Below are 21,568 nucleotides of genomic sequence, written 5' to 3' on the forward strand. Positions count from 1 at the left end.
TCACGGTCTCCAAGTAAACATTTCTGTTGCTCTGCTTTTCACTTCTTTGGAGTTGTGTTGACTTCTCCAGCCCAACCTCCAGGAAGGCTCAGGCTCCTCGTGGGCACCTCATGGAAGATGGTGTTTCAGGGAATGCGCCCGCATGACGATGGGCCATGCCTCGTTACTCTGAGGCCCGCGCTTCTGTACGTTTTCTTCAACACCCTCACATTCCACCAGTTGTGTAATGAGAGAGAAGAGAGAGACCACATTAACCCAGCTCTACAAGTAATTACAGGACACAGGAGCCTAGTGAATCCTCTGCAATCCTTCTGAGCCTTGAAACACCTTCTGGACAGTTTTTTTTTTTTTTTTTTAAATGCAAAGGCCTGCTCTTTTCATTGTGCATACAACACGAGTGGTGGTTTGACACTGCAGGCTACACTGGTTTTATGAAGGATTAAATGCCACCTGAGACATATTTATCCTAAATAAATCACAAATGGTAAACTGCAGCATGTCAGTGTCAACACTCAGGACTGCGGCAGAAAGGTTAGCCATACAGGACTAAGCGCGGTTAGGAATTAGCATCCAAGCCGCAGGGTGCGGGCTGCAGCTAACAGGAAGAATGATCAAGAAGATATTTTCCCACTGAAAATAACCCCCCACCTCCACTTTTATTTTTTTAACATGTACGAGAAGCTTGGCGAGGAGCATCACTTTGTAAAGGTCATTTTCCTCTCGACAAAACACACAGAAGTTGCTGCTGTCGCTGTTTGCTGAAGACAGTGTTGAAGAGGAGCGGAACTGCCCTGCCATTTTTAAGAATCAGGGGCAAGTCATACCCAGCTAATTATGAATTGCAGTGTCAAGCTTGAGATTTTCCTTTTTTAAATTTTTTTTTGGAGGGAGGAGCCTTCAGATGGGTGGGACCCAGGGCTCTGAGGACCAGGTCAGGGGAGACACAGAGGGTTCAGGCACCCGGCCAAGGCTGGCTTCCAAGCTGATCTCTCAGGGGGCATGGAAACAGGACTGTGATGGAAACCACAACAGTACCATGTTCTCTTCCTTTTCTCCCTTCTGTGCTTCACAATTTTAAGATGCTAACCACAATAGGTGGTGATTGCAGCCATGAAATTAAAAGACGCTTACTCCTTGGAAGGAAAGGTATGACCAACCTAGATAGCATATTAAAAAGCAGAGATATCACTTTGCCAAAAAAGGTCCATCTAGTCAAGGCTATGGGTTTTCCAGTAGTCATGTATGGATGTGGGAGTTGGACTGTGAAGACAGCTGAGCGCCAAAGAATTGATGCTTTTGAACTGTGCTGTTGGAGAAGACTCTTTGAGAGTCCCTTGGACTGCAAGGAGATCCAACCAGTCCACCCTCAAGGAGATCAGTCCTGTGTGTTCACTGGAAGGAATGATGCTAAAGCTGAAACTCCAGTACTTTGGCCACCTCATGTGAAGAGTTGACTCACTGGAAAAGACCCTGCTGCTGGGAGGGATTGGGGGCAGGAGGAGAAGGGGATGACCGAGGATGAGATGGCTGGATGGCATCACTGACTCGATGGACCTGAGTCTGAGTGAACTCCTGGAGTTGGTGATGGACAGGGAAGCCTGGTGTGCTGCGATTCATGGGGTCGCAAAGAGTTGGACACGACTGAGCGACTGAACTGAACTGAACTGAACCATGACAGACTAAGTTACTGTCACCAGAATCTGCCTGGGTCATGGGCCAAACGTGGAGCACACAGCATCGGGGTGCAGAGATGGCCAGCAGAACCCAGCACAATCAGCACGGGTGGAGAGCGGAGTGGACGCTGGCCGGCGAGGAACAAGTACTCTTGGCATTTTATGGCTGCCCGTCAGTTGGCTGCTGGAAAGAAAATGTCATCCTTCTCTTTTAGTGCTATCTGTTTATTTCAAAGAAAAAAGAAACAGAAAACAACCTTTCCGTTTGGGGGAGGGGAGGGTTTTACAATTTTGGAAGGGAAGCAATTGAATTAAGAAGCGGGTCACCTGGCTATTAACTCGCACCCCCAGTGGAAGGGACCCCACAGTAAGGCACACACAGTTCTGCGGGGGCCAGGGCATGGCTCTCTATCACTGATGTTTGATGTCAGCTCTTTCACAGGGATATAAATCACTGATAAATCCTGTGAAAATGATGTCAACATTAAGAAACATTTGTTATAGAAGCAAAATATTGATACAAACAGTATTTTTCAGAATGCACATTTCATATAGACTTTATTGTATGAAACTAAGTCAAAATTAGAAGCATTGGGTTTTCTTAACTAAGGTTTAATAAATGTCAAGGCTTTTCTTAACCATAGGCTTAAGGAGGAATCTTTTAAGCTGAAGCAACCCGGGCAAGGACCACACCTACGTCTGGAGGAGGAAGGCGGTACACAAAATGAACAGGCTGCCTTTGGTCTGGGGACGCTGTGATCCTAACATTTCCAGGAAAATGAACAGGAGCAGGCTGCTTCGACGTGGTAACACACGTAGCTGCAATTTTTAACCAAACATGTAATAAACTGTTACAATGGGGACATGCTGGACTGCAAGGGCAGCCGTGTCTGAAGCCACTGTTCCATGGCTAGGGCACGGTCCTCTCTCAACTGAAACGGGAAGACACTGTGGGAACAAAACAGAAAACAACTTAACTTCTGGGCACAATGGGTAGAACAGGGCGAAGAGCAACAACAGAAGAACCAACCGGAAACCAGACTCGCCGCGGGCGGCCCCGCCCCGCTCCGCCCCGCGGCAGGCTGCGCTCCTGCGTGCGCGTCCCCGGCGCCCCGTGCACGCGGCCGGCGCAGGGCCCTCCCTGGCCCCTCAGACGCGCGCTTCGCTGCCGGGTGCAGGGCACACAGCCTCGCGTGCTGGTCTCTCAGCCCAGCGCCGGGCGGCTGGGCCCCGGGCTCAGGCTTCGTGGACTTCGCTGCTGTCTCTTTGGCTCTGGATGACCGCGGCGGCTGGGGAGCCCTCCTGGGTGTAGATGACCATGCTCGTCAGCTGTTCGGCTCCACTGGGGACCACGGCCCCCGCCTGCAGGAGCTCCTGGGAGCCGGCTGCCTCAATGACGGTGTGCGAGAACACGGCCGGCTCGTCCTGCACGCCGGGCGGCAGCTCGGTCACGATGTAGTGTGTGGCGCCCTCGGGAAAGCCGCCGCCGGACTCCTGGACCATGGCCTGCACCAGCTCCTCGGTGACGATGATCTGCGAGATCTCGCCGTCCGCCTCGGCCAGGTCCACGTGCGACCCGCGCGCCTCGGCCTCCTGCATGATGATCTGGGCGCCCTCGCGGGCCAGCATGTGCACCGTGCCCTCTTCGTTGACGATGACCTGCGTGACGCCGTCCTTCATCAGCTGGCCGGCCGCGGCCGAGTCGCACACAGCGAACTGCAGCATGCCCTGCGCCACCTTCTTGAAGGCCACCTGCGTGCGCTCCTGCGATGCGATTACGGCGGCCGGCCGCACCAGCTGGGTCAGCACCTCCACCGGCTCCGCGGCGGCCGCGCCTTCCGGCCCGTCGTGAAACACATGGATCTCCGGGGCAGCGGGAGTGGCTGCCTCCTGCCCCGGCAGCTGCACCAGCACGTCCCTGGGCCCGGCCCTGCCCTTCTCCTCTGCCGCCGCCGGGCCCTCCGCCCCTCCCAGCTCGGTGACCGCGCATAGCAGGGCGTCCAAGGCCGAGGCCGCGTCGGGCGGGGTGACGCTGGCCTCATCCAGGTCTAGAATCTCCTGCTTGGTCACCTGCTGAATGACGGCCCCACTGGGGCTGAGGGGCTCGTCCACGCCATGCCCTTCCATTGAGCCGCCCACGACCACCACCTGCGTGGCTCCGTCGGCCAACGGCTCCGGCAGGCCCAGGCTGGGAGCCCCGCCGCCCCCATGCGCCCCGCTTTGCCCCGCGGCGATGACCTGGCCGTCCTCGGTGATGTGCACCACGCGGGCCACCTGGCCGGCTAGGGCCAGCGTCTGCAGTGTGGCTGCAGCCGTCTCCTCCACGGAGGCGTCCAGGGCGAACTCGCCCTCGTAGCCCTGGATGATGATGACCTGCTGGACTGGCTCCGGCGGAGCCACTGGCCTCCTGCTGCTCCGAAGCGGCCTGTCCTTTACCGGAGACTCCTCTGCCAGCGCCGCCGCTGTGAAGGGGCTGTCTGTCTCCACGAAGGTGGCTCCCTGGCCCTTCAGGCGGCATTCATAGGACTTGGACACAATGCCTAGGGGAGAGAGGGGCCAGTTAGAGCCTAGAAAAGTGACTTTTAGGATTAGAAGTAAGACAGTTCTTATGAAGCTGGAAAACCTCAACAGAAGCATCCCCATGACCCATGACTCAGATCCCCCAGCTGCCTGCCTCGGGGGTGCTCCCAGCAACACAGAGCAGGGCTGTGCTGTGAGGGGAAGATGCCCGCACCCCTGGCTGACTGTCCAGATACAATCTCAAGAGCCATGCTCCCTTTCCAGTTCCTGCGAAAAGAATACAAGGCATCTCCTTAGTCATGATCATTTCTAATAAGATGTCCAGTAGCTGGTGTTAAGAGCATTTTCCTTTTAACTCAAAGGAAAATCTTTTTTCCACGTCCCAACATTAGCTTACAGTGTATCTGTTTATTCGACAACAAGAATGAAAGCTTTGCATATTGAATTTATAAACTTGCCCTTGATAAACACCAGCTGTGAGAGTTTAAGGCCCCGAGCGTGTGAGCCCCTGCTGCGTGTCAGGTGCTGAGCCTGGGAGCAGGGCGGCCAGCCTGCCAGGAGCAGTCCATGGCAGCTGGGCACCCAGCACGGACTCAGAATCTCCGCTGTCTGGAGCTCGGGGGCGGCACACAGGCCGGAAACTGCGTGCACAGCCCCCAGGGCAACCGGAGCAGGTCCCACCGTGTTGCTGTGACATCTGGCCAAGCACCTGGGACGCAGCCACCCTTCAAACCATGGAGAGGACCACCACGCTCAGGCTCTGGGGAAGGACACTCAGCAAGAGTTGCAGAGAGACAGCCGCACAGCCTGCCCGAAGGGACAGGAACACCCAAGCTCTCCCCCGGGTCTGAGTGGGAAGAGCCTGGAGACAGCACCCAGGGCAGCACAGGTGGGGTCTGGGGGTAGCCGGGCCGGCTGTCGGGGATCACAGGCTAGGCTGGGACCAGGCTGTCGGGGCCCCCTCTGTAGAAGGCACTAAGGCACGTGGGCCACAGTCTGTGCAGAGAAGATACTTGTTGAGTGTTTTTAATCAGGAAAGTTAAGTGAGTGCATCTGATGGAGAACTGTGATGGGGGCCCAGCATTTATTGCTGTAAATACTGGCCCTGCCTTCCCCGTGGTGAGCACCCTGTGATCGTTTCACGAGGAGATCAGCCCAAGGGACCAGGGCGCGTGCCAGAAGCAGGGGTCTGGATAGTGCAGGGTGGGCGGGGCCGGGGAGAGGGCGCCTGCGGGCGGCGGGGCTTGGCGCATCTGGCGGCCCCCGTGGACGGCGCCTGTCCCTGCAGTGTGGACACCCACCGCCTGCCCAGGGAAGGCAGGGCAGCCCTGAGCTGCCGCTGGGCTGAGAGCGTCAGGCCCACCTTTCAGGCCTCCCTCCCGATACAGAAAGGGGGCTCTGGCCGCAGAAGCGAGGAGGATATCGGCAGGGGCGTGGACACTGGTCCCCCCAGGCCATCTGCGACACAGGCGAGGCTTGTTTAATAACTCGACAGGGAAAGCTGAGCGAAACCTACAGTCATTTTCATAAAAAAGAGACTGTTTAAACAGAGCTCCCATTTTCTCCTTCAAGTCCCTCATTCTGTTAGTTTCTCATTATCGCCTCCTTCCCTCCTAAGTGAGTGTGTGCTATGTTGCTTCAGTCTTTGCGACTCCATAGCCCCCCAGGTGCCTCTGTCCATGGGCTTCTCTGGGCAAGCATAGGGAGTGGGTTGGCATTTCCTCCTCCAGGGGATCTTTCCAACCCAGGGATCGAACCCAAGACTCTCCCGTCTCCTGAACTGGCAGGTGGGTTCTTTACCACTAGTGCCTCCTGGGAAGCCCTCTAAGTGAAAGAATGAGCTCTGAACGATCTCAAGTATTTTCTTATCTCAATGGCAAACACATTTAAAACATTTCAAGTCACTCTCCCTAAATGTAGGTCCTTTTTAAAAGAAGCACACTTCATTCTTACCAAAGGAGAAAAAAGGATTAAGAATTGTTGATTATTGTTGCTAACATCCCTTAAAAATAGGACAACTATTTTGCATACCGCATTGGTGCCCTTTTGTGAGAAAGCATTTCTTTCAATACAGAATCCACTTTAAGCAAAGACCCGGGGGCAAGGGCTGCCTTTCAGCAGGAACAGCAAGTCAGGCCAGATCCACAGAAGATGTTTAATTATATTCTCCACGAGGACACCTGGACTCATAGGCAGACTGCAGGCCATGGCCCCAGACTGGGAACCACGTATGAAGTTTTCAAAATGCAACCTCCCGGCATTCAGTGTGCTGCTGGGAAGGGTCACTGGTCAGGATTTTCAGGAAGTCGGCCACTGCATCCCTCTAACTCCTGAAGCCAGAGGGAGCCTCCCCATGGCCGGGGTCAGGATCAGAGGGGGCTCCTGTGCCCTGTGCTTTAACCTCATCACATAGGCATTTTCTGAATGTCAATCCTCCTAAACTCACTCCTCAGAGGGCAGGAATGGGCTCAGTGCAGGAGCAGAAGGCCTGCCCGATGGGTGGGTGCTCCACAGGTTCCATGTCCACCCCTCCACGTAGGCCTGAGTCTCAGCTGGTGGGGGTCGCCATCTCCACCCAGTTTTCTCCCAGCTAGGACCCTCCCCCCTTCTTATTTAACTTATATGCAGAGTACATCACGTGCAATGCCAGGCTGGATGAAGCACAAGCTGTAATCAAGATTGCTGGGAGAAATTAATAACCTCAGATCTGCAGATGATACCACCCTTGTGGCAGAAAGCGAAGAGGAACTAAAGAGTCTCTTGATGGAAGTGAAAGAGGAGAGTGAAAAAGCTGGCTTAAAATGCAACATTCAAAAAGCGAAGACCATGGCATCCAGTCCCATCACTTTATGGCAAATAGATGGGGAAACAAAGCAGTGACAGACGTTATTTTCCTGGGCTCCAAAATCACTGCAGATGGTGACTGCAGCCATGAAAATAAAAGACGCTTGCTCCTTGGAAGAAAAGCTATGACCAGCCTAGACAGCATATTAAAAAGCTGAGTCATTACTTTGCCAGAAAAGACCCATCTAGTAAAAGCTATGGTTTTTCCAGTAGTCATGTATGGATTTGAGAGTTGGACCATAAAGAAAGCTGAACACCACTGAACACCAAAGAATTGATGCTTTTGAACTGTGGTGTTGGAGAAGACTCTTGAGAGTCCCTTGGACTGCAAGGAGATCAGGCCAGTCAATCATAAAGGAAATCAGTCCTAACTATTCATTGGAAGGACTGATGCTGAAGCTCCAATATTTTGGCCACCTAATGTGAAGAACTGACTCATTGGAAAAGGCCCTGATGCTGGGAAAGATTGAAGGCAGGAGGAGAAGGAGATGACAGAGGATGAGATGGTTGGATGGCATCACCAACTCAATGGACATGGATTTGAGCAAGCTCTGGGAGTTGGCGATGGACAGGAAGGCCTGGAGTGCTGCAGTCACATGACTGAGTGACTGAACTGAACTGCAGACCCCCTGATCTTTTGTCTCCTGTCCTTGCCAAGCTCTTCCTGTGCTACCCTTTGACCCGTCTCCTTCCCTGTACTTTTCTACTTCGAATGGAACATTCCACATGTCTTCATCACACTCAGAACCTGATCCAGTTGGCTTCTGCCCATTCTTTAATTCCAAGGTCATTTTGTTTATAATTTGGGGGAGAAAAAAAGAAATATGGATACAAAACATAGAGAAAGCAGCCTTCCAATCACCCTCCCCCATCCCTAACTGATTGAGAAGAGGACCTACTGCCCTGATGGGACTTCCCTGGTGGCTCAGTGGTAAAGAATCTGCCTGCAGTGCAGGAGACCTGGGTTCAATCCTGGGTTGAGAAGATGCCTTGGAGAAGGGAATAGCAACCCACTCCAGTATTCTTGCCTGGGAAATCCCATGGACAGAGGAGCCTGGCGGGCTACAGTCCATGGGGTCACAAAGAGTCGGACACGACTCAATGACTGAATCGTGCCCTGACATTAACAAAGGAGGAGCTGCTGTAGCTGGAAGACACGAGTACCCCATCCTTGATGCTCGCTGAGGGAGAATCTACATGCTTGCGTCCAGGCAGGTCCTTTAGTCTGCAGCGGGATTGAAGTTACAGAATTATCCTTTGAATCCTGGGAAGCACTTATAATGATGCTACTCCGAACTGCTTACTGAATTTATTTGAATCTGGAGGTGGGTTAAGCCACTTCCAGACCATTAAAGTAAACTACGTGGGTAAATACTGCTGTCACGAGTGTGACGGAGCTCGTCAACACCAGCACCTTCACCTTGGCTCCATGCAAGCTGGCGACTCCATCACAGTTCATAAATGCGGCCGCAGGTCCAGCTTTGATTCAGCAATTTAATAACTTCGAGTGCTGTCAGTACTGCTTTGAAAAATAGCACCTATAAAATGTAACAGCCTCAATCAGATTGGAAAAGATTCACCCACGGAAGATTCTTCCATTTCGTCCATAATGAATTAATGTTGAGCTGTGTAGAAGTTCAAGTGTCATTTAAACTAATGTGAATCTCTTCTGTAACTTTACATTCTAACCCGGCTATGAACAAGAATTTACTGGGCACATCAACTTCAATTTTTGAGATCTTTGGAGTAAATATGAACTGTAAAGCTCACCAATGCAAATGGCCCAATGGACACAGTATCTGGAACACAGCGAGTCTGTGCCAATTTTACCCACAACTGCTTAGTCACGTTACTGCTTCAAAACTGCACACATATCTTTAACAAAGCATGGATACTCCACATAATATTTGTATTTCACTTGGCATTTATCAAAGACAGCATCCGGTTTCAGTATGCTGGTTGTAGCTAATCAGTAGGGTCTAAACCAGCTCTTTCTGGATCTGCTTCCAATAGGACAGAAAGAAGATTTATGTAGAAGGTGCAAATGCAGGCGAGATGGGCCTGTTTATGAGATTCCCAACTCACTGCCCGTTTCCTTTCATAAGGACAGAAGGATTTTACTGCCTTCTCATAGCTAAATGCATTGAAAGTTTACAACTCAGTTGAAATAAAAAGAATTTTCTTTGGGGGGGCTTGTGTGTGGGGGGGCGCTGAGGCGTTGTTTTCAGGGAACTGCTCTTTAATGAGCTCCCTTCTGCAGAAGATCACTGTCGAGCGCACTCCCTCCTGCCTTGTCCCCTTGGAAGGGAACGTCTCCAGCGAGGAGACCATGAGCCCTGCCAGGCAGGAGCGGGGTAGGGGGGTCAAGCTGGAGACTCACCCCCGCCCCTGCTACCGTGTGTGTGCGGCTCTGCTCTGCCATCGGCCTAAGCCACAGCTAGGGTTTAGTACTTGGCTGCTTCCTTTCTGTGTACATGTTAGTTTTTCGTTACTGTCATCATTTTTTCTCATAGAATAAATACCTTATGCTTTTGTTAAGCTTACATTTAATTAAAATGTACAGAATTTGTGCAGTAAACTCGAATGAAACAAATAAAACAAGGCCCCCTCTCTTGAAGGCATACGTTGTGAATGAAAAATGTCATTACAGACTAAAAAATTTTGCCGTAAACAGGGCCTACAGAGAGAAGTTTCCCCTGTAATGACATCCATAAAATACACAAATGGCACTTTTAGTACCATCCTGAATATGGCATTTTCTGTGCTCTACACACAATCTAAATGGTTTGATCATAGAGCATAATACTCCATTGGGTTTATAGAACAATCAATGTTCCATAAAATGATGTATTTATCCAATAGTAGGCTCAGCAGTTACTGGCGTATGACATCGCAGGACAGAGGCTGGGCTCCTCACGGCTCACGCGCGGGCTGTAAAACTTGTCTCACCCACTCCAACAACTTCATCTCATCTGCGTCAAGTAATTTGTTGAAGACTCAGCTTGGCTTAAAAAAAACTTGTAATAAAAATTCATGGAATTTTCAGGAGAATGAAAGCCAATGACAATAGAAAGGTCACATTGTGTCTCCAATAAAGGGGTCAGAGGTCACCAGCAGTTCTAAAACCGAAAGTAGATTTCATGCATCGTGTAGCAGATAAAGATGGCATTAAAAAGACTTGTGCGGCTGAAATGTCGGCTGCGTCAGGGAAGCCTGTGCTAATATCCGACGTGAGCCACTGTGCCGCTACCAGCCAGCATTTATTTTAAATTTCTAAGCTGCTCCTGCAATGGTATTACACAGAGCTAGGTTATGTCTCAGACACTGTGTGTGTTACATTTTATATTTTGGGAGTACTAAGCTTGAAAACGCTAGGCTGCCTCACTGTCACAATCAAAGCACCTCAACTATGATGCAATTAAAAAAGTAATGCCTTTCATAGAAAAATCTGAGGCACATATGACACTGTGATTCTTAAGCCACGTATGGTTTTCCTCAACTTCAGTTTTAAGATGTGATTTTAACAAGAATGTTAAGAAATCATATTTAATGTCTATTAAAATGAAACAATATTAACAGATTATGCTAATAAATTAGAGCCATATTTTAATGTCACAAAAGCTTGTAACTTTCTCAAGTGAAAGCTGGAAAAATGACAAATTAAAATTCAATGAAATATAACCTTTTAGAAATTTCAAACCAGGGAATAAATTATTCGTATAATGGCAGTCACCAATAGTATAGCCAATCACATCGGTATCAGTAACTGCTCTGCAATGGAGTCATTTTCTGGACAATAATAATTACTGGTATGCTGGTGATCCTGCACGAAGGCCCCAGCAGCGCCCCCTGCAGCCCGGCTTGAAGAAGTCTAAGAGGCACAGTCAGGGAGCCGGGCCCTGTCCCCTCCACGCAGAAAGCTCCGCAGCCTCGCCTCCCTGCAGGAAACCCCGACCCGATCCTGCAGGCAGGCGATCACAAAATGGGGTGGCCCATGATCGCAGCAGGCTATGTACCAAAATGACAATATGGCAATTTCACCATCTTTCTCTTTTTTCTTTTGGAGAGAGAAGAAAGGACGGTCGGTACCTTACGTCTCATTATTTTCAAGGGTTAGAAATGCATCTTGGTCAACGTTAATAAAATTCACACACAGATTAGGAATACTGAGGTTACTGGAGACACAAAATTGAAATTATCTTCAGATGCTGGCATGCTTGTTAGTGTGACCGCCATACCGGTGGGATGTATTTCAGAGCTCAGGCTTGTGCTGGTCATTCTGAAACCAGCGTGCCCTGCCCTAAGGATGTGTTAAATACACCACAACACGATAAATAAGAGGCACCCTGGTAAGTACCTGCTTTATGCCACAAATAAACACAAAGGTCTGTGTCACAGAGTTACAGTCAAGGTCACTGCTCTGTCCTCAAGTTCATGAAGGCCGCCATTCGATAAGAAAAGAAAAGTTATTATTCTGTAAAAAACTAACTGTAGTCCAAATCTTTTCTGACAGACGCTTTGACCTAAGTTCAAACACAATTTTATAAGCTACCTGTTTAACTGAAGGGAATATGTACAATAAGGCAGGGCCCAGATTTAAGAAACAGAAGCCTGAGTCCTTTTCCCCTCAGTTATCACTAGTACGACACTTAGGCCTAGTAGTGGTCAAAGATAATCATATAAGACCCGTGAAAGAAATTCTAAGATGCTCAGGAAAAACCATGAATAAGTTTTATCTCCAGTTGGAAATACAGGAACAGACAGGTTTCTAACTTTGCGTCTCCACGGGCCTCGGTATTTTCTAGCTTTGCGTCTCCACGAGCCTCGGTATTTTCTAGCTTTGCGTCTCCACGGGCCGCGGTATTTTCTAGCTTTGCGTCTCCACGGGCCGCGGTATTTTCTAGCTTTGCGTCTCCACGGGCCACGGTATTTTCTAGCTTTGCGTCTCCACGGGCCGCGGTATTTTCTAGCTTTGCGTCTCCACGGGCCGCGGTATTTCCATGGGCACTGAAGAGTGACAGGATAAAAGACAGTACTTTACCTTTAAAGTCACAAACCCCAAGAGATGCTGTACCGTGTCAGACCCTTAGGTACAGACGATCACTGGCTGCTTGGAGATCTAATGGGGGTCATGCAGGCAAACCTCCCTCAGGAAGACGGTTGCTTCAGAGCCGGACGTGGCAGGCGGGCATGGTAACTGTTTCCCTGCTGCTGAGGCCGCGGGGGGTGTGGATCCCTCAGGACGGGACCCCAAAACTTTGGAGGTCTGGCCCATGGGGCAGAAGTGTATCATCATGATTCACAAGGGGGATGAAATGGGACTAAAGTCAGAAGGTGAAGTGCTCTGATCTCAGCCTTTACCTGCCAAGAGCACTCCTAACGCCAACTGGGCTTCCTGGCAGAAAGTGCTCAGACGTCTTGAACAACCTGGGAGGGAGGGGGCTGCCCAGGGTTGTGGCCTTGGCATCCCACATGCGTTCTGGGGGTCGGGGCAGGCCTGGCTGCTGCGGGGAGCCTGCCTGGGACACACGTGTGGTTCCTCGGGAGCCCTGGCATCCAGCCCTCCACCCCGAGCCTCTGACCTCGCTCATGTGTGCTCGTGGTCCACTGATGAAAGATAAGCCACGTGCCACACCCTTGCACTTGGAGCTCAGGCCTTGAACAAGCGGGGGGATTTTAGGCTGGTGGCACTTCTGAAGGCCTTCGAAGACTCCAGAGGAACAGCAGCCCTATCTGCTTACTGCAAGGCTGTCTCTGTTTGACTTAAAGACATCAACTCAGACTAGCACTGCCATTCTTTCTGGAGTCACGGCCTCAGAAAATTAGGAAGCCCAACGCCCTTTTCCTGAGCGTTTTGTAAAACTCCCCGTAGAGATAACACACTATTAGGAGACAAGGCCTCCTTTTCAGAAGCTGTAACCGTTACACGCACTTAGAAGGTAAAATCACGCAAAGAAGAAGTCCAGTCAATGGCGTTGGCTGAGTTCACAGGCCAACGGCAGATAAAACTGGCCTCCTGTGTGTTTCTGGCAAACCAACCCAGTGAAAAGATCACGTTCATTTTTGTAGGCATGTTCCAACTGCCTGTGTTTCAAAGTATCTTCCTGTCTCTCCTGAGGAGGTGAGAGGAAGTGCATGACTGTCTCCACTGCAGACACTTGTGTATGAAGGTAGAAGGCAAACTGCTCCGCAGTCACAGCACAGAGGCCCCATTAAAACCGAATTTACAGTAGGCAGAACCTTCAGCTGGGCAAGGCTCACTGTTAGTATTTTAATTATCAGCCAGGCTTTTGGAGGCCTAACATCTGCTCACAGGCGAGCAGTGGCAGCTGCTGGTGTAGACTTTAAACAATGTGAGCTTCTTCTCCATGTAGTCAATCAATCATCCATTCTGGGTACATGGCTGCTACTTTTCCTGTGTGTGAGGGCCCTGAGCATCCACTGAGTGGGTACTGGGTGGAGCCCACCTGCTCCCGAGGGTGGGTCTGAGGACCGCAGACACCCTGAGTCTGGGGACCGAGAAACGGGGACACGGTGCCCGGCTGTGGGCGGCCGGCACTGGGGCAAGTTCACAGTGAGGACCCGGCCACCCAGCTCAGACTTGAGGCTCAGCAGGCTCTGACTTGAGGCTGCGAACATACGAGTGAGCAGGGGCCATAGATCTGCCCTTTCTGGGGTCCACCAGACTGATTTTGGGGGGCGACGGATGCTGCCCTGCTCTGAGGCCGGTCCAGCATGCGGCCTTCTCTGCAGTGAGCACAGGACAGAGGTGGGGTCGGGGTGGGGAGACTGCTGGTCAGCGTGAATGATGACAATGTATTTTCTTCTGAACCAGTGAATTCTACCATCTTTATTTTGAATGTCTTCCTAAATACCCAAGTTAAACTCCTCTGTTAAAATTGCAGGGTATCCACATGCCTGGGATAATCAAGGCTAACTACTCATTTGAAAGTATCAAACAAAGTCCAAACTTGGAGGCCTGAACCCTTGCTTTTAAATGAATGGAATGAATGAAAATAAACTTACAAATTACAACACTGAAACACCAGCAGCTGAAACCTCAGTAGCTCTGAGTGCCAGCAGCATATGAGACTTGATCACTGAAACGTAAGTCAAGCAGGAAGTGCTGTGTTGGGGATTCTGCAAATCCACCTCAAGTGGACCTTCACAATGATCTGGAATCTGGATCCAGATTCTTATGTAGCGCATAAAAATATCTCTAGATACTTTAAAAGCCAATTAAAAAGGGAACCTATTACACCCATATACATGTAATATCATATCCCAAAGGGAAAGAAAACATATCAATTTAATTCTTCAAGAATAATGACTGTGCACAAGCAAAATATATTATTTGCAAATAAGTGCTTGCAAATAGCAGGCTCTCTTATCTTGTCATTTCAAAACAAAGCAAACATTTTAAACGTAATTATGAAAATGTATGAAAATACCCCCGTTGACTTTTTTAAAGGCAGAAAATGTCAAGGATTCCCGCATCAGCTCATGAGTGCAGCTCTCAATTTAGAAGTCAAGCTGAGAACTGGAGTCCCATGGGAGAACCAGGAAGTAGCTAGTTGATTCTTTCCGGCATTATGCTTTGGGCCAACAGAAGGGCTGGGCTTGGTTGGAAACTGCATGCTTGGTGGCTACCAGCATGGAGGTGGAGTCCATGATAACGAGGGGAGACCTCCCCCAGGCAGTGTGTGCTAGGCTGAAAGGAGATCACAGTTAGGGAGAGAGACCAAGGAGACCCTGATAAGCACAGAAAAGCTAGAGTCAGAGGCGATGACTAGGTGGTCAAGACTGTGGGTCTCAGAAAGCAAGTAAGAAGAAGGTCATCAACCATGTGAAATGTCAGAAACACCGTTGAGACTAGAAGCAGCTCTTCGATAGGTAACGTATCACCAGGAACACCATGAAATTTAGCCCCCACACTGAGAGTCACAGGGGTGGTAACTGGACTGAGCACAGGACAGGGGCGCAGACCTCACCCCGCTGCAGATAAACCCGGACACGTGTCGTTCTAGTTCCACGACTGCCACGAGGACACAACCTCGGAGCACACGAGCACTGAGTCATGAACCCTCACATGTGGCATTAATCGGAACACAACACGATGAGCGGCTTCACAAACAGGAAGGAGGAAAATGAGGTATTCAAAACTTGGAATGATGCTCACAGGAAAAGGACATTCATATGCTTTCCTTCACTCCTATTTATTATTAAATGCCGTCAAGTATTTTCCTGAACAGAAATGTCCCACTCTTTCTCGGAGTCGCAAGACAATCAGAATGACAGTACTGAATTAATTCCTCATTTGCCGGCTGAGAGAAACTCAGAGCTGAACTGCCAAAGGGCAGAGCCGGGAGAACGACACCATGCATCTCGGGGTTTGTGCACGTCCCTTTGATTACTGCGCTTGTGTGTTACCCTACTGGCCTAGCAGCTGCTGTCTTCCTTCATCTGCAGAGCGCCACGGCACCCGTTAGTAGTCACTGAGCTCTGAAAAGTATTACTGAGTATCTGGAATTCTTAACAGAAATTCCAGGAAGTTAGGTGGATAAATCACAGACATAAAATGAAGGAAAAAGAAAACACCTCCTAGGAAAGGTTCCATTAAAGGCACCTTAAGAAGCTGTGCTAACTGGTGCCAGCCCAGGGGCCAAGGCACCCCCACCCCCTCAGGAGCCGCCCTGCGACCTCCTGCGCTGGGCCCCGGTGCTGGACAGCCCAGCCTCACCTTCCTTTCCTCCAGGTGCTTTGAGTAACTTCTGTCGTCTGGGCCTCCCTCTTACTAGTGACTCCCATTGTCTGCATCAAACACTGCTGGCTTCCTCTGCTCTTATATCTGACCCTGTCCTGCTCGTGAATTAATGACCATGCGTCAACCACGCACACCAGCTTTCCCTACACGACACAAGCAACCCCCTAAATTGTAACTTAGCCAGCTCACCTCACTGAGCTTAGGTTCTTTCTTAGAAACACTCTTTTATCATTCAATTCTTGGTTTTATCGTCCCACTTTTTGAATTTATTTATATATGTAGATAAATAAATAAATAAATTCAAAACACAGGGTAATAAAAAGGGGCTTCCCTGATAGCTCACTTGATAAAGAATCCACCTGCAATGAAGGAGACCCTGGTTAAATTCCTAGGTTGGGAAGATCCGCTGCAATGGAAGATTCCATTCCAGTATTCTTGGGCTTCCCTTGTGGCTCAACTGGAAAAGAATCCACCTGCAATGCGGGAGACCTGGGTTCAATCCCTGGGTTAGGAAGATACCCTGGAGAAGGGAATGGCTACCCACTCCAGTATTCTGGCCTGGAGAATTCCATGGAAAGGGTCGGACACGACTGAGCAACTTTCACTTTCACACATCCTAAATATTCTGATATGCTCAAAATTTGCTTGAATTTTCGATATAGCCTTATTAGTAAAGAAGGCTTCACTCCTTTTCAATCTACAAAGAAACGGTCATGAATACAACTTATCTGGCCCAAACTTAGCTTGGACATACTGAAAGTCAGAGGGCAAGGGGCATTTGGAAGGAAAAACAGTAAACCCTGATAAGACTTTTTGGCTTAAACCTTCACATGTGGAAGAATACGTGGACCTAAAGGGAGAGAACCTGTCTAATTAGGTTTAACTTAACCACCATGAAAACACCAAGGAAGAGAGGCCAACAGTGCCCAGGTTCTCTGCAGGGCCGCCCAGGGGCTGGGCCAAGGTGGATCTTGAGTCCTGGCTGGTGTTGGGGGGGGGTGGCGGTGGGGAGGCCACCTCTGTGCTGACATCAGGGTGCTGTGGACTGGCTCGACTTTCTAACCACTGGATGATGAGTGGATGCAACAGATGTATCAGAAGGATGAAACGCTCCCTGGGAACACCCAGATACGAGGCAGAGGGGAGTGAGGCAGCGCAAGCTGAGTGGGCAGAGATCTCTGCAGGGGCTCTGCTCCCATCCGCCTTTCTGAGGCGGATGCTCTTGGCTTCCGCTTGCCAGAGAACCCTGTGATTCCAGGACAAGCCGGTGCTCCTGGGGTCACCTGAGTAGCCTGGCCTCCACCACTGTCCAGTCTATAGAAAACGGCATCACATCACTGGCCTTGCATTGCTGCCTTTAAAAAAATGATGTAGCACAGTCAGTCCTTTCCTGTTAAGCTATGAATCATAAACATTCTCTTAAATATCTGACGCACCTCCACCTCCACAAGAGTTGATTGAGTTGTTTCGATTTGGAAATTAATGGGCTGATGGTAGCGTTACAACTCAGATGGATTCACAGTTATCATATTTGGCCCAGTGTGATTTCAAATCAGAATTCTGATTGTTTGAATGGAAATTCAGAGATATTAAAAAGAAGCCATGTTAAAACTGGCTGGTTTATCACATGCAAATACTGTGCATTAAGATGGGAAACACCCATTCATGAAGATAATGAAAAATGGACATCAAGGTAATAAAATAACACACTGACGGATTCTGAGACTTAGAAAGCAGTGGGTTTCTTCCTTCTGCTTGAAAGGAAAAAATGTTCATTCAACCCCACCCCAATTCATATTTGATCTGCAATCCAGCAACAAAGCCCTGTGGTCTGTCAGTACAAAGCCTTTTAAAATGGCTCAAGATTTTCAACAGTCAAGTTTCCGTGTTTTAAAAAGAAGAGGTTGCGGGGGTGGCAAGGGTTGCAGCGGAGAACAGAGACTGCACAGCAGAGAGAGCGGGGTCTCGGAGGCCCCTGGCTCTGGTGGGCGTGCAGCAGCCACCCGGGCAGCACCGCACAAAGCACAGAGCGGTGATGATAAAATCGGTGCTCTCGGTTTATAAGGCTGGCACAGATGGGCCTGGCAGGCTTCATGTTTCATTTTCATGAAACTTCAGCCACATTTCCAGGGCAACGTTTCCACTGTTTGCAGGCAAAGGGTCTCTGTGCAGGAGGCCAATGGCTTGCCAGTGATTCTGCTCAAGGCCCCAACCTAAGCCAGAAAAAGGAATTTAAATGCTCAGTTAGGTTGAGTGTTAATAATCCTATATAACAATGTAAACTCAATGATTCAGTCATTAACATGCATTTTAATTAAAATGAGTCATGTTTAATTCCCAGTTAGACATGAAGTCTTAATATAAAACTTTCTGCTGAGATGGTCATAGCTATGGGTTCTACATGCACACAGACTATTTTCCCAGTGTAGCTGAAAAACACTGTCACCCCTCGTTCAGACACACATTGCTGATACTGCATTCTTTTACTCTAAAATAATATCCTAGGAGAAAGTCTTTGCTCTAATGGGATTTAAACCAGTATATTCAGCCTGAGTGTTGAGTATAGCAGTAACTAGGTTAAGAACCCAGAAGACTCGGATACACAAATACAATCTTTAGTCTTGGCCCAAAACATTAGATACATGGTGATCTTCAGAAGAAAGTAAGAAATCTTAACCACCACCCCCACCACATGAAACAATAAATGATAGCCCCCCTCCCCGCCAAATAGTCAAATATCATATGGTTTTAGTTGTATCTGGCATACTTATATAATTTATTCACAATAAAATTAATACACAACTGATAAATTTATTTGGAGAAGGAAATGACAATCAATTCCAGTATTTTTGCCTGGAGAATTCCATTGACAAAGGAGCCTGGCCGGCTATAGTCTATGGGGTCGCAGGATTCGGACATGACTGAGCAACTAAGCACTCAATATGTTTATTTCACGCCACCTATCTTAAACTTACCAATGAAACTCTCATTGTCACTAACAATTGTCATAGTTTAGAAAAGCGCCATATGTATGAGATAGGAACAAGGCTATTTTAAATTCAGATCCACTTCCTCATCAAGATTACTGAGGGTTGCTCCTAACAGTGGAGGAACACAAAAAGAGAAATAACACCAGCAAACGCCAAGCCAAGCAAACCAAACCAGTGTGAACAAAGCCCAAAGTAACAGGAGCTGTGAGCAATATGGAATATTCCAGTGGCTTCTTGAAGTCAAGGCCAGAACTATCAAGGAATCTAGTTCTGGAGGTCTTGTCCCCTTATATTAATAAAACAAGGCAAAACAAAACAGAGCAGAACAAAACACCATCCCATGAAGCTGTATGTAAACAATTTTGTGTACTTGTTCAAATGGCAAGACTTAATTTTCCCCAAGATGCCACTATATATTCCTAAAGACGGATCTAATACCAGTTCCATAAATTATGGAAACTTTCTGCAAAGGCTCTAGGGACATTAGGAAAGGCGAACTGCTCTCATCAGCTAGGACGTTTTCAATAGCATTTTGTATTTTGGCCACAGGGATCAAAATCTTATGCTATATTTGCATATTTCTCAGTAACTTTTTACAGACACGTATAGAAGACACCGAAGATTGAAAGCAACCAAAATAATTCACAACTGCTCAGCACCTCTTTAACGTCCAAAATAAACCTAGCAGTTTAGCAAATTTAAAAACCGTCGTTCATTATTAAATCAGCTGGCTCCCCTGCAAATGTTTCTCTGTACTGATCTCTGTCAAGTATATGTACTTAGGCAGAGGTTGGACTTGCTTCAAGATGCAGGGCATTTGCCTTGGCAAGTTAATAATTTTAACCAACAGCTCAGGTAAAGCCAGAGGGGCAGCTTATTCATCCTGATCATAACAGGATGTTACGGTTCCCAGAAGGAATCCCACTTTGGTCACTTTAAGAAGACCCAGTTTGCAAAGGAGAGCACTACACTCAGTGCCAGGAACTGAGTTTGAATGGAGGGCCACAGACTGGAACTCGTCTGCACGGAGGTGATGTAGGAAGCAGAGGTTCTCTGTCCAGAAACCACAGCACAGGAATGGGGGAAAGGGGGAGGGAGGAACTGGGCAGGCTGGCTTGGCAAATCTAGATTCAGGGGGCTGGAAAATAGGACATAAGAGTCTCCAAGTATCTGGCTGGTCGCCAGGTAGAAGAGGGATAATCACACATCCCTGTGTGGCTTCAGTGCGTGTGTGCGTGCTAAGTCACTTGGTTGTGGACAACTCTGTGTCCCTGTGGACTGCAGCCTGCAGGCTCCTCTGTCCATGTGGGTCTCCAGGCAAGAATGCTGGAGTGGGTTGCCATGCCCTCCTCCAGAGGCTCTTCCTGACTCAGGGATCAAACCCGCATCTCCTGTGGCTCCGGCACTGCAGGTGGATTCTTTACTGCTGAGCCACCAAGGAAGCCCTTCAGTGCACTGGTGGCATGTTTTAACCCATCTTGAAAATCTTCTAAAAATTAGAGCAACTCACAGGTGGATACACACTTGAAAAGATGCTCCGTATCATTAATCGCTAGGAAAATGCCAATTAAAACCACATGAGATACCATGACACACTCACCAGAATGGCTGACATTAAAAAGACTGATAACACCAAGTGCTGGTGAGGATGTGGAGCACCCTGAACTGTCACACATTGCCGGTGGGAACGCAAAATGGCACAGCCACGAGCGGCAACAGTTCAGCAGTTTCTCACCATGTGACCTCGAAACCCCATTCCTAAGGAAATGAAAACACATGTTCACACAAAGATCTGTGCCCAAATGTTTAGAGTAGCTGTGTTCATGATCACCCACAACTTGGGTTGTTTGGAAACAACCCAAACGCCTGTAAATGGGAGAATGGACAAGTGTACTGTGTTGTGTCCGAACAATGGAGTAACGATCAGCAAGAAAAGAAAAGAGCTTCCAAGAGCAACAATGGGACTGAATCTCAAAAGAGTTATGCTATGTGGAAACGAGGCTACCCGCTGCGCAGCCTCACTCATGTGCCCCTTGGAAGAGACAATACTACAGGCACCGCCAAGGACTGCGTGTTTGGTGAAGACAGGTACCATGAAGGGACCCCAGGAGATGCTGCAGGTGGTGGAGATGGTCTGTAACCTGACTTGGGCAATGGCTACACGAGTGCACACACTGGTCATAACTCATCCAGCTGCAAACCTGAAAAGGATTAAATCTACTTGTAAACTGAACCTCAGCTTGTCTCTTTTTTAAAGTCAAGGCTTTACATACAAACAGTTGAGGGCCTTGTCACGGAAGGCCCTTGAGCAGCAGCTGGATGTTTCCTGTCACAGGTGCTCCTGGTCATCTGCCTGCATTTGGTGGCCAGTTAGGTCATCCTGCATCTAAGGGATCCCAGGAGCTGACAGTCACACAACACCATGATTTCCTTTTCCTGGTCTCCAGTTGATTAGAGCAACTCAAAGACTTATTTTTAGCCCCTGAAGAGAAATCGGCTCTCTCCCGTGTCATATTTATTTTCTAGAGAACGCAAACCCTGTGGCCCATGTGATCTTTGAAAGTCTAACAATTACAAAACTCATTAGGCTGAACGATCACTCACTTTTATGTTTTATCTCATTGCTGATACAGAAATGGGCAAGGCTAATTCAAAGGGCAGTGAATATTCACAGATGCCAAATAGGTATAGATTAGATACCTAAAATGAGCAGATGCAGATTACCTAACGCTAGAGATGGACTTGCATCAGGCGGGCTTGGGTTCTGTCTATGGGAG

The 21,568-nt window shown here is 48.8% G+C and overlaps 1 protein-coding gene across 3 annotated transcripts in view; it reads right to left on the reverse strand.

Moving 5' to 3' along the window:
- Positions 1–2,893: 2,893 nt before the first annotated feature.
- The window catches only part of ZNF407 (zinc finger protein 407), a 383,689-nt gene continuing 365,014 nt past the window's right edge, over positions 2,894–21,568 (reverse strand). For all 3 annotated transcript variants that reach the window (XM_052660331.1, XM_052660332.1, XM_052660333.1), the window contains one exon: positions 2,894–4,213. In XM_052660331.1, the coding sequence (XP_052516291.1) occupies positions 2,910–4,213 (1,304 nt within the window). In that variant the 3' untranslated portion in view covers positions 2,894–2,909. The remainder of the gene's footprint in view (positions 4,214–21,568) is intronic.

The sequence above is a fragment of the Budorcas taxicolor genome, chromosome 22 (assembly GCF_023091745.1).
Source record: "Budorcas taxicolor isolate Tak-1 chromosome 22, Takin1.1, whole genome shotgun sequence".
Classification (NCBI taxonomy): domain Eukaryota; kingdom Metazoa; phylum Chordata; class Mammalia; order Artiodactyla; family Bovidae; genus Budorcas; species Budorcas taxicolor.